The sequence below is a fragment of the Calliopsis andreniformis genome, chromosome 2 (assembly GCF_051401765.1).
Source record: "Calliopsis andreniformis isolate RMS-2024a chromosome 2, iyCalAndr_principal, whole genome shotgun sequence".
Classification (NCBI taxonomy): domain Eukaryota; kingdom Metazoa; phylum Arthropoda; class Insecta; order Hymenoptera; family Andrenidae; genus Calliopsis; species Calliopsis andreniformis.
In genome coordinates, this window is record NC_135063.1 from 16,721,366 (window position 1) to 16,734,826 (window position 13,461).

At 43.3% G+C, this 13,461-nt stretch overlaps 1 protein-coding gene across 3 annotated transcripts in view; it reads left to right on the forward strand.

The window, feature by feature from the left end:
* The window catches only part of Dip2 (disco-interacting protein 2), a 28,065-nt gene extending 18,786 nt beyond the window's left edge, over positions 1-9,279 (forward strand). For 2 of the 3 annotated variants that reach the window (XM_076392506.1, XM_076392505.1), the window contains 13 exons: positions 301-438; positions 2,523-2,717; positions 2,811-3,303; positions 3,432-3,768; positions 3,868-4,681; positions 4,823-5,253; positions 5,378-5,609; positions 6,799-6,929; positions 7,010-7,396; positions 7,524-7,859; positions 7,971-8,267; positions 8,351-8,904; positions 8,991-9,279. In XM_076392506.1, coding sequence (XP_076248621.1) covers positions 301-438; positions 2,523-2,717; positions 2,811-3,303; positions 3,432-3,768; positions 3,868-4,681; positions 4,823-5,253; positions 5,378-5,609; positions 6,799-6,929; positions 7,010-7,396; positions 7,524-7,859; positions 7,971-8,267; positions 8,351-8,904; positions 8,991-9,243 — 4,598 coding nt within the window. In that variant the 3' untranslated portion in view covers positions 9,244-9,279. The remainder of the gene's footprint in view (positions 1-300; positions 439-2,522; positions 2,718-2,810; positions 3,304-3,431; positions 3,769-3,867; positions 4,682-4,822; positions 5,254-5,377; positions 5,610-6,798; positions 6,930-7,009; positions 7,397-7,523; positions 7,860-7,970; positions 8,268-8,350; positions 8,905-8,990) is intronic. The other variant, XM_076392507.1, reaches the window with a different exon arrangement.
* The last annotated feature ends 4,182 nt before the right edge of the window (positions 9,280-13,461 follow it).

The following is a 13,461-nucleotide window of genomic DNA, read 5'->3' on the forward strand; positions in this document are numbered from 1 at the left end:
TCGCGATAAATCGAATTAGGTTGAATTCGATGTTGTCAGATCAGCCTTGTACAGCCACGCGCTCAGGAGTATCGGTTGATTTGGTGCGCCCTGAGCGCATTGCTGCAACATTTCCTTCAACCATGCCCTCCCTCCCCCCTGTAGATTTCCCCCAGAAAAGCTAGCGTGCATCGTTTCTTAGGCATCGTTTCTAGATGCTAGAGAAAAGAAAAGAAAGAAAAGTGACGTAGCCCCCGTGTCGATCCCCGTAGAACTCCTTTCTTTGTCTATGTGGCGTTGTTGTTGTTGTGTTGCATGCAGGAGGTCGGCTAGTACCTGGCGGGATCGCCAGTCCTCCGGGATCTGGCGGCTCGACCGGAAACACCGGGAACTCAAACTCGGCAGCTGCGAGACGCGGCAATCGCAGACTCACGCGCAATGAGAGCCGCTATCATTCCGGTGAGTACATCAAAGCTGGATGATCAAACGGTCCACTGCGACGAAAAGAAGCGTGTTAACGGGTCCTTAACCCTCGGACGGTTCTTCGCTTCTTCGCTTCTTCGCTTATTACGTCGTTTATTCGTTCAAAGCGTACCCGCGAACCGATCCTAACGTCACTCGATAGTTATTTCCTGCAAACCGGTAGGCTGTCTCGGTAATACTGCCACAATACATACTCAAACAATTGATTCTCGCTGTAAATGCTATCGAAAATCGAAAATCGAAAATCCCAGATACACATGTATAAGTATCCATGTACGTACAGTTCTTGTAATGCTTTACACTGTTGAAAAGGAAACGAGTTGCAAAAATGATGCTTTCTCTTTGAATCGTAAAAAAAAAATGTATTTGCCGCGAACAATCACTTCGCGATACTCAGATTGAATGAAAGAATTAAAAACGAGACCGACGTCGGTATCCAAGGGTTAATCCAGCAACCGTGGAAACTAGATGCGACGGATTCCCGATCAATAAAACGATACGCTGGTATTCCTCAGAATCCTGTGGCTTCGCGTTACAACATAGCGATTCGAGAACAACTACCTACGTTTGTTTTTAGAAAGGCGTTCAAATTAGACACCTAAGCCATTTGTTGTTTTTATTCTAATCATTTTTGTCAAAGAAATTGATCAATCCGATCAGGAATGCGTCGCGTACTAATTAGATATTAATAAAACCATAGCCAATTAATGGGAACTCGATAGTTCGAAAATTCAGTTGAATGGGCGAGCATGAAAATCGTAATTTCTGTTGGAGCGATTGGCATAACGTTAAGTTCGATTAGCCGGATCCACGGAAATATGCTTCTCGAGGGCACGAGCGCTCTTTCTTTTAATAAAGCATTTCTTTCGTCTCTAGTGCATTTATGTTTCGAGCAAATCCTTCTCGCTCGAACGCCGTGAGGTGCAACGAAATTGATGTATTTTTCCAAGTATATATTATAGAGAAATTGCCTGCAGTCACATCGACCTATAAATTCCGTAAAAAATTGCACATGTTGAAGTGAAATTTGAACAGATCAGAATGAATGAACCAGCCATTATAATGAACTGTCTAGTAACCAAGTCCAAAAACTGTGGTAGGAAGCGCGCATTGGATCGCAGATATCGAAGTTGCTATTTGTTAGCGCAATGGTTGCCCGAACGGAACGAAAGCTGAACGGTTCTCCGTGCATAAAAGTCCGCGCATAGAAACTTCATTTATGTAGAGGCAAAGCAAAGGCAAAGCAAAGGCAGTCTCGTGCCTCGTGCCTCGTGCCTCGTGCCTCGTGCACCGTTACCGGTCGAAGAGAACGAGCATGGCTCGCTGAAGATAAGTCGATGCCCATCCGAGAAACGTCCGCGCGCGGTTACACGCAAATATGCATTAGTGTTGAGTCTAAGAAATTGCGCAAAACAATAGACCCGATATCTTTCACTTCCGCGACGAATCCTCCCTAATTTCTCTAGACACTTCTAATATCAATTTTACACTTATGTACCATTTCGTTCTTTTAATTGCTTATTTTTTATGCTTCTACTTCTGTTAGATTATCCTATTTTCGTTTAACTTGATACTTCGTAGGGATTGATAAAATGCAAAACATGATGTTGGAAGCAGCAACGCCGATTAGAATATAGAACGAAGCGTAATAGGGAGAAGCGGATTCGGTCAGCGAGTCGCTGCATTTCCGCTCGAGGTATATTTGTATCGTTATTACGACATCGCGCAACATCGGGACGTGGTTTGTTGCGAGAACTGGCCGCACGATTCCACGTGAGAGTGCACACGCGTGCACCGATGGAAATGAGATAATTCGATACGCTGCTTTCCTGAAAAATTCTAAGTAAATTCTTCCCGGAAGTATTGCGAGCCTCTTCGAGTTTTGTAATTCTAAAATAAGAGTTTCAAGTATTGGAAGATAAATGAAGTATCTATGTATCTTGTATAGATATATGTTATTGCATAGAATATAATATAGAATATAGTATATCCGCGTGTTTTCTCTGTCGTGCGTGAATTTGAGAATCGATGCAGTGGATAACTGAACTATGAATACACAGAGGTACGTCAGGAGGCGGTGCAGCAAGCTTTGGCAGCAATGCAGGGTCGTCCGAAGCCGTCGTTGCCCATGCCATCGAAGAGAACCTCCGTGATGGCCAGGAGTCCTGACCGCGAGCGTCGCGACAGCGGAGAGTCGAGCAGCGACGAGGACAGCGTGGTCACCGAAGAAAGTCCCGGTGCTGGTGGTCCAACGGGTACACCCCCTTTATTCTCGCTTTTCCTAACAAAGAAAAATCTTTGTTATTTTTCCTGTAGCAGCACCGAAAGATGGAAAGTATTAATCGCAGGCACAGGTCTGTCGGATACGAGCAGCACCGGTTCGGCACGAGACACGCCTCCGCCTCCGCGACCACCGGCCAGGAGACCTCCTGGCGCGGACATCACGGACATCGCGGAGTACACGCCTCATGCCTACTGCAATATCCAGCCGCCAGACGTGACGCATACGAGCAACACGCCAGCCACGCAACAGTCGACCAGGCGACCGGGTGCAGATCGAGTAAATCGTTACCACGTTGTCGAGGATCAGAACAACACCGGGACCACCGGTCGCTGGAAGGTGTCCGCTAAGATCCAGCAGTTACTGAACACCCTCAAGCGACCGAAGCGGCGGCCGCTGCCCGAGTTCTACGAGGACGATGACATCGAATTGGAAATTGCCGCCAATCCCAAGGACCCGAACGCTCCGAAACCCGAGGGCGGTTCCATGACCTCCGCAGTCGGGGAACCTTTATCGGTGCCTGCAGGCCTGCCCAGGTCACTCGAGGCTGCCATACAGAGGTGAGAAACCACCGCCGCCGCTTGTCTGCTCGCGGAGGTAGACTGTCCAAGCTTCTATTGGACAGGACTGACTAAACCTTAATCGCGTTGTGTAATCATCTTTAATGCTTTACCCTCTATTTTTCTAGGTATGGTTCAGCAACGTATAAAGCGCCCGTTGCAACCGTTCTAGACCCGAACGGTAAACTTTGTATAACGCTTACTTATGGAAAACTTCTAAGTCGTTCGCATAAAATAGCCTACACCCTGCTGAATAAGGCTCTAAGTCGTGGTGGCGATTGCTGCTTGAAGCCTGGCGACCGAATCGCGTTGGTTTACCCAAATAACGACCCGATAAGCTTCATGTGCGCCTTTTACGGTTGCCTTCAAGCCGGCATCGTACCTGTGCCAATCGAGGTTCCTTTGACTCGACGAGACGCGGGTTCCCAGCAGATCGGTTTTCTCTTGGGGAGCTGCGGGATTCAGGTAAATGGTTTATGGCGATTATGCAATCGTAGCTCGATAGAATATTTAACAAGTTTAAAATGACTCGAAAAAGAATCGAAATGTTAACTTCGTCCTTAGGTGGCACTTACGAGCGAAGCCTGCCTGAAAGGTCTGCCAAAAACGGCGGCTGGTGAAGTGGTAGCTTTCAAGGGGTGGCCGAAGCTTCACTGGTTCGTCACAGAACATTTGGGTAAAACGCCGAAAGACTGGTTACCGCCCCCACGGTTGACCGACGACACCCCTGCGTATATCGAATACACCACGGACAAGGATGGTTCTGTGATGGGAGTAACGGTGACCAGGTCGGCGATGTTAGCTCACTGCAGGGCCTTGACACATGCTTGCGGCTACACGGAGGGAGAGAATGCTGTCTGCGTGTTGGACTTCAAACGCGAAGTCGGCCTTTGGCATAGCACTCTGACTAGTGTTTTGAACGGAATGCATGTAATCTTTATTCCGTACGCTCTGATGAAGGTAAATCCTGCCAGTTGGATGCAAATGATTACGAAACATCGCGCCAGCGTAGCCGTAGTGAAATCACGGGACCTTCACTGGGGCCTGTTGGCCACGAAGGATCACAAGGACATCTCCCTCTCGTCGTTGCGGATGTTATTGGTTGCTGACGGTGCCAATCCTTGGTCCTTGTCCTCCTGCGACCAGTTCCTCTCGGTATTTCAGTCCAAAGGCTTGAGACCAGATGCTGTTTGCCCATGCGCGTCCTCCAGCGAGGCTCTCACCGTTTCGGTTAGAAGACCAGGTCGTGCTGGTGTTAACGCAACGGGACGAGGCGTGCTCTCGATGTCTGGACTGAGTTACGGGGTCGTCAGAGTGGACCAAGAGAATTCCCTCACGTCCTTGACGCTTCAGGACTGTGGCCAAGTGATGCCTGGAAGTAAGTTTGTAGACTGAATCTTTGAATACCTGGACGTTTGTACTCGTCAGTAGTCTTCACCTTCTTTTGGTTAGTCAATTTCAGATCAGTATTAGATAGAGAAAAGTACGAATGGAAATGGATAATAGGTTTTCTCCATAGGTATCGTGGTCGTTATTAAGATGGAAGGCCAGCCGTTTATCTGCAAAACCGACGAAGTTGGTGAGATCTGTGTGCATAGTTCCGCAACCGGAAACCAGTACTGGGGATTGCAAGGACTGACGAACAACACGTTCAAAGTGTCTCCACTACAAGCTGACGGAAGTCCACTCGGGGATGTGGAATACACTCGTTCTGGTTTATTAGGCTTTCTTGGACCTGGCGGTCTTGTATTCGTTTGCGGATCGCGCGACGGTCTGATGACAGTCACAGGAAGGAAACACAACGCTGACGACATCATCGCCACAGTACTTGCCGTCGAACCTATGAAGTTCATCTACCGTGGTAGAATAGCCGTATTTAGTGTACGCGTTTTGAGGGATGAACGAATATGCGTCGTCGCGGAACAACGACCCGATTGTAGCGAAGAGGAAGTGCGTTTCGAGTAGATATACTATTTCTTCTGAACTCTTTCGGTGCTGAGTAGTTAGAAATTCCATCACTGAAAGGGTTAAACATCCCATAGGTTCGGTATTAATATGCTTTTTAATTCTTTAGAGTTTCCAATGGATGTCTCGAGTTCTCCAAGCGGTTGATTCCATTCATGCCGTTGGAATCTACTGTCTAGCGCTAGTACCGCCGAATTATCTGCCAAAAACGCCACTTGGTGGTATTCATTTGTCGGAAACGAAGCGGCGTTTCCTAGAGGGTACACTACATCCGGCTAATGTTCTGCTTTGTCCGCACACTTGCGTTACGAATCTACCGAAACCACGCGAGATACATTCAGGTAAGCGATTGCACATTCACCTGCTGAGTACTAAGTATCCCCGAGCCTGGTTTATCCGATAGAAAGTGATGACGGACTTTCAAAGAATTACATGAATGTCAGCAAGTACAAGTTACCATCTTGTCATAACATTTCTTCGTTTGTCCTTCTACGTAATCTAATTTTTAAACAAAGATCCAGGAAATTGGCAAAAAGGTTTTGTTCTCTGCAAAAAGGAAGAGAGTACTCTGTGGAGGACCTTTGCCAATTTTTTGGATCTTTTCGTTCGGATGTTTATGAGAATGATTAATGGGAGAATGAATGAGCAGTTGTTTATAATACACTCGCGGTTACAGACTTGATTCCGGTTACAAATCCTCATTGACGCGCAGGAATGTAACACTTTGCGCTTTCTTACAAAAGTAATGGTAGGCTTTAGTATCTTGGCACTGATGTATGGGGTGTAAAACTATTAATGATCAAGCTTTCGTCGACAGATCTATGCATCTGAATCGGTGGAGATTTCTTCCAAAAAAGCATCATTTTTTATTGAATCTCTCCATCGATCCAAATGGAAGGATTTCAAGTGGTTTCAACATTTCTGGCTATTATTTTTCTTCACACCCTGTACAAAGTACATAACTGTCTCTTGCTACATATCATGTATCGTTAACCAACTCCTACACTAAAGTACTCTTATGGCTTAGCATGTATTCTATTATTTTCGCCCTTCTTTCTTTTGGCTGAGTACCGAACACCCTGTAGTGGTTCAATGGCTATACACGAACACACCTAGCGATTGTGTAGCGAGTGAAAACTCTGTCTTGATTTTTTCTGTCTATACACAATCGTAATACTACTGTCGCAAGTAAAAGGAAGCTTTTACTTTCAATCAAGCATAATTACGTCTTTATTAGTTCAAGTTCTTTATGTTTCATTGCGTTCTATGTAAATGTTTTATTAATTGATTTCACGTCACTAAGCATTCAATTCTTTGCATTTTCTTTCATTGAATACTTATGTAGAGTATGGAATACTCGAAGCACGCCCATAAAAGGGCGTGCAGTAATTACCTTCTAACAATTAACGAACGAGTTGACGTACCTAGCTTTGATTATCCGGCCTCAGTCAGGGGAGAGTGTGTGAGCTACTCATTATTGGGTTGAGTGTTTGTGTTGGTTTACTAACGGAATGGTGCGGGGGCGTGTAGCGGGGGATTCTGTTGCAGACGTTGGTCCAGCCAGTGTCATGGTGGGGAACATTGTTCAGGGTAATAGATTGGCCTCCGCTCAAGGACGAGACATGGGCGTCTTGGACGAAGACAGTGATAACGCTAAAAAGGTACTTGTAATTTTCCTTGCAAAGAACGCGGTTTTACAGTTCCTTGATTTCTCAGTTCTCTCGAACGTCTTCAATTTCAGTATCAGTTCATCTCGGAAATTCTTCGATGGCGTGCAGTCAGCACATCTGATCACGTAATTTTCACATCGCTGAACGCCAAGGGAGCGGTGGCAACATCCCTTTCCTGTTCACAGTTGCACAAGAAAGCAGAACGAATCGGCAATCTGTTGTTAGACCGAGGACGAATCAATACAGGAGATCATGTGGCACTTATATTTCCACCTGGTACAGATTTGATATGCGCGTTTTATGGTTGCCTTTACGTGGGAGCTGTGCCAGTTACGATTAGACCACCTCATCCTCAAAATCTTCAGACAACTTTACCAACGGTTCGAATGATCGTGGACGTCAGTAAGTCTGTGCTCGTGCTCACGAATCAGAATATCCTGAAACTGCTAAAAACCAAGGTACATCGATACACCATAATTCTTCTATTGTTAGGATGATGCAATTTGTGTGATAGCCTTAACCCTTTACCGATTGAATTTCATACAAAATTAACGACTTTATTTATTATTCAATGACCCAACACAGGAGGCAAATAATGTAGTCGATATAAAGAGCTGGCCAACGATTCTCGATATGGACGACATGCCAAAGAAGAAACTACCCGTTATGTATCGAGCTCCTACGGCAGAGATGCTCGCATATTTAGACTTTAGCGTTTCAACGACCGGCATGCTCGCAGGAATTAAAATGTCCCACGCAGCAGTAACATCTTTGTGTCGTGCCATGAAACTTGCCTGTGAATTGTATCCATCTAGGCATATAGCCCTCTGCTTGGACCCCTACTCTGGATTAGGATTCGCTCTGTGGTGCTTGAGCAGTATATACAGTGGACATCATTCCATACTTATACCACCGTCAGAGGTTTGTTTTTCGAAACTATTCCAAATACACTCGCAGCAAAATTAAAGAATCATTCATTCTGTTGCGAAGTGTATTACGAAATCCAAAAATTGTGACATTCATTTTTTCCAGGTGGAAGCTAATCCAGCTTTGTGGCTATCGGCAGTTAGCCAGTCGAGAGTAAGAGATACGTTTTGCTCTTACGGTGTGATGGAATTGTGCACAAAGGGTCTCGGTTCTTCTGTTCATGCTTTGAAAGCAAGAGGTGTCAGTTTGGCTTGCGTGAGAACGTGCGTGGTCGTTGCCGAGGAAAGACCGCGGATCGCTCTCACCACGAGCTTTAGTAAACTTTTCTCAGCTCTGGGCTTGAGTCCGCGTGCCGTGTCGACCTCCTTCGGATGCAGAGTAAACACAGCCATTTGTTTACAGGTTCGTACTCTGTTTTCCTTCGTTGTGCTTGTCCCATTTTTTCCAACTGTCGAATAGTAGATAGTAACGTGAAATTGAAACAGGGTGCATCGAGTCCAGAACCGTCGACGGTCTACGTAGATCTTCGTGCGTTACGTAACGACCGCGTGTCTTTGGTTGAAAGGGGTAGTCCTCATTCTCTGTGCCTCATGGAATCAGGAAAACTACTTCCCGGTGTGAAAGTAATTATCGCCAATCCAGAAACGAAAGGGCAATGCGGGGATTCACATTTGGGCGAGATTTGGGTGCAGTCTGCTCACAACGCAAGCGGTTACTTTACGATTTACGGCGATGAAAGCGATTACGCTGACCACTTTAACGCCCGATTGGTAACGGGAAACACAAACGAGGTATACGCCAGGACCGGTTATCTGGGCTTTTTGAGACGCACTGAAAGTGTTCAGCAGTCAATTATCAGCGACGTCCCTGGTGATACGTCTACGGCAGAAGCGGATCTCGTTCCTGGCGATGCTGAACTGCATGACGCTGTCTTTGTGGTCGGTGCCCTCGACGAAGCTATTTTACTCAGGGGGATGCGGTATCACCCGATTGATATTGAGAATAGCGTCATGAGATGTCATAAAAAAATCGCAGAGTGGTTAGTACCTTTTTTATCGAATAGTCACAAGTTTTTATTTTACCCTTGTTGAATATAGATGAAACTAATTTTTATACAATTCACAGTGCCGTATTCACATGGACCAACCTACTAGTAGTAGTGGTGGAACTGGACGGAAGCGAAAGCGAAGCTCTAGATCTCGTAGCATTAGTCACAAGCGCCGTTCTAGAAGAGCATCATTTGGTGGTTGGCGTGGTAGTCGTTGTGGATCCCGGAGTGGTCCCGATAAATTCACGCGGCGAGAAGCAACGGATGCACTTGCGTGACGGTTTCTTGGCAGACCAACTCGATCCCATCTACGTGGCGTACAATATGTGAACGGTATCGGGCAAATCTTGTCGGTATCTGACAAAAGCGTTATGCTATAAATCTGATCGGGCTGGTATCGTACTTTCCAGTCAGATTCTCTCCGGTCTCGCCTCAGTGACTAGCTATTTCCGACTCCAAGTCGCTAGTCGTTTCTTCAATCTTTACCCTTCCCGTAGGAAAATCATCTGCCTATGGAGACAAATTTCGACTGTATCGCGAGGACTCTACGTATTTTTTAAACAAACGTCGTCCCTAAACAATTTAGATTTCTTTTTCAAGAAAATAACTAAGCATACTCGGATATTTGATCGCGTTGACACGTACCGAGAAGCAACGAGGTTCGAAGTGTTCCGTAATTTCAGGTCAGTCGGTTACCACTACTCACCATTAACGATAGAAGATATTGCATTCATGTACTGGAAGTATACGCAATCGAAAAACGCGATAAAACATGGTAAAAGGGAAGAAGAACCATTTTTTCCAATAGTGGAAAAAATATTGAAACGATACGCACAGCGCATTACTTATACTCAGAGGGTTAACAAGATGTACGTAACACTACGTACTTCACCAACGATCCACGGCAAAGAAACTTTGAACATGTCAGAACTTTAGACTGCCTTGACGAGTGTATGAATAACTCGGATAGAACTCGGCTGTTGTCTCTAAAATTGTGCTTTTATACGTCGTATTACCTGAACGTCAAATCGACGAACATTAATCATTCATTATTTATCAACGACATCAGAACGGTAGTGAGCTTTTTTATAAGTGGAATATGGAAGAAGTTATTTTAACTGGAAAGGGATATAACATTGAAGATGTGAGTTCTACTGTTGGAACCGTCTCTTTGTTTCAACTTGGATAATCATTCCATGGATTGTACAGGGTGTTCCTCTTAATTCAACGATTAAACTGTTTATATAAAACGAATGCTTTAGGAGTGTGACAATTAGCAAGGTAACATTAACGTTCACTTTAGATTTTGACCAAAATATAACTTCGATACGATTCTCTACTACTTATTTTTCTTTACGATACCAAAAGTGAAATTAAATGGGACACCTTGGATATGAAGGTATATACAACTGTCTGGTATCTATTAGAGAATGAGAAAGAAAAGAATTTGATACACTTTATCCGTAGACTCGTGTAGCTTAAACAGATTTTTTACTACATAAAGTAACGATTATCTAACGTGTAATCATACTCTATTGTAATATACAAAGTTTTAAATATGTCGACAGTGTTTTTCTAAGGTATTGTCGCTGAGGAACGTAGACGGTTCGCTATCGCTCTGACTATAACCGAATTTCATAGAATTTCGTTCTGGGATAATTGTTTACGTTATTGGGTATTAATCGTACAACGATTTTGACACGCGGACCGACTCAGGAACAGCAACCAAGCCATTTTCAATCAGGGTCAGAGATTTGATATTTAGCTGTGTCGCGCACAACACATCGCATTTTTCTACACAAACAATATTTGTAATTATGTTCTATAGCACGCAATCAAATCGAGACGCAACAATGAACAGTCGAGTTTCCAAACTTTCCTCCTTTTCTAAAAGCATATATTTTTAACTGTACAACGATGAACGTCGATTTATATTGCGTGCTAGGGGGTACCTTTTTTACAAAACCGCGTGGAAGTTTTATCACTCGAGCCATTTTTTTATGGAGGAAATTAATCGCAACATACTAAGGCGAATACTTAGAATTTTAGATCATTTTAGAAAAACAGATACCCTCAAAACTATGAACGTCATCGATGAAAGACATGCGCCAAATATTAAACACACTGACTCTTCCCCTTCTACTTTCGATTTTTTACTTTTCTATGCACAAACGTCGTATTCTCGTCATAGGACTGGTCTATTCGTCCAAAGCTCAATTTACGCAGATCGACCGCGCTGTCGCACTTATCGGCTTTCGGGATGGAAATATTTGAATTCCGGTGAATCCCAATTTTATTTATTTCAAGATGTTACTTGTACGCACTGGATTTTGCTAGAGCAAATTCGAGCAACGGTTCTCAAGTTTCTACACAATATTATCGTGTTTTATTATTTTTATCGTGTTTTATTATTTCATGTTCACTCGTTCTTTCACTTCAGTTGTCTCTTGACAATACTTTAGTCTCGCTCTTGCGTTACTACTTGCGAGCGAATTTGAATAATAATGAGAACAATACTGGCATTATATAATTTACGGTTGGTCTTTTCGGAACCATCTTCTGTATTAGCGAAGACAGGAGAGGAAAGTCCAATCCCGAAAGTCGATCACACACTTTCCTGTTTCCTTGGAATTTTATTATTCACAAAAATTTTTCTACCGATATGTACATTTGTTGATAGTTTTATAATTTTATATATTCTTATTTTAATGTAATGACTACGATGCGTACACTAGCCCAGGGGCACTGATCAATTGTCGCGAAGAGCGCATTGCGATTTTTACGAATGGTTTTGTCAATTGTTGCGTCGTTGTGAGACTCATTTCTCCATTTTCTCTAGCTGGAAAAATGTGCGCTAAAACTTTGCAAAATTATGAAAATATCTGTACACGCTAGGCAGCTGAAATATCGTAATAGAAAATAAATTAACCGAAATTGCATACGTGTGACAAGAAGCAAATTCGAAGATCTTCAGATAAGAGTCTCAGCGTTTTATAAGCGAACGATTGTGATAATTGACGAAAGCCTTGTTAGTACAATACGCGTGGTTCGCAGATTTTTTTAAATAATTCTCATTGTCCCTGATCACAGACGTCATTTACAGGCGTCTTGTAAATACTTATAGAGACAGGCGAATTAGGATCCTTTTGGAAACCTTTTGCGCTTATACGCATTTTCCAATTTTTTAATTTACCTTTATCCTTCAATTCTTCAAATTCATCTATAATTTCTGTCGACAAAATATAAATGTTCTTGATTCTTCTTTTAATCGGACCAACAACTGAATCGTAACTATCTATAAAAAAAATATTGCGAAAGCGCAAAGGGTCTTAAACACGTTTTTATCAATTCGATTCCTCTTCTTTTGTTAATCATTAAGGTATCGTGCCATGTCACCTTGCGTCCTTTCACGCTTTTACGCACGAAGAAACGCGTTCGCAACGAAAATGTTGAAGCATCATTTTACGCAATCGATCGCAACCGGTGAGAGTTTTGGAAGATCGAAGTGGACACAATTACATTCGAACAGGATAATGTTGACGGAAGCTGCGACCCTTCTTTGTGCGTGAAAGGTCCAAAATGTTATCGCGGTGCACCCCGATCGCGGGTAGGAATGTGCAGCGTTAGAAAATGTTCAACGTTTCACGAATTCCCTTCAAATCAACCTCGGCTTATTTCCATTTATTTCCATTTATTTCCATTTATTTCCATTTATTTCCATTTATTTCCATTTTTCGCTTAGAAATGATTTATTTTCCAGTTACAAAGGAAGAGTGGAAAAAATTGCAACTCTTAAAATATGTAATTTTTATCGAAATTAGGTAAAGCTCTCGTATTTGTAATTGTGCACTTATTAAACTTCACAATGGAAGTTCCATTATTCGAATTGGATAAGAACAGTTTTGCGCAATATCCCCTAGGAGACATAACGAATAGCGGAAGTTCCATTCTAACAATAAGTGAAATATATATTTCGATTCTGTTTGATAAATTCGAAATTTTCGAAATTTTCGAAACAGGAAGAAAAGGGAGCGTGAACATTAGGCGATCCTACTAGAGAACGGGGCAGAGAGTGCGTGCGTGCGAACAACTTGGTTGTATTATGTATAAATGTTGATATAATTAGTTGTTAGTAGTGTGGAGGATACTTGTCACCGTTAACAACGACCGCGTATTATCACGTTTGACCGGAAGTAAAGAAGCAGCGACCGTGGATCGCGTCGAATCCACGTGATCTCTTTGAAAGAGAACAGATGGTATCGCGTAACCCTGGACCGTGTCAGATGGTCTTAGGCTGTGTAAATATTGACCCTGTACCCACTTGCGTTTAGAAGTTACTAAAGTACGATATAGTTTGTACGTTAAAGTATAAATACTACCATAGAATATAATATAAACGGTCACTGTCCCTACCATACCGTAGCATTTTGCTTGTATGTATGTCGCGGTCCGACGAAAATGTCATTATTAATATTTCGTGTATCCATTCTGTTTCCCTGGTACTAACTAGCTCATTTTCATCTATATTCTTATTGGAATGATAACGTG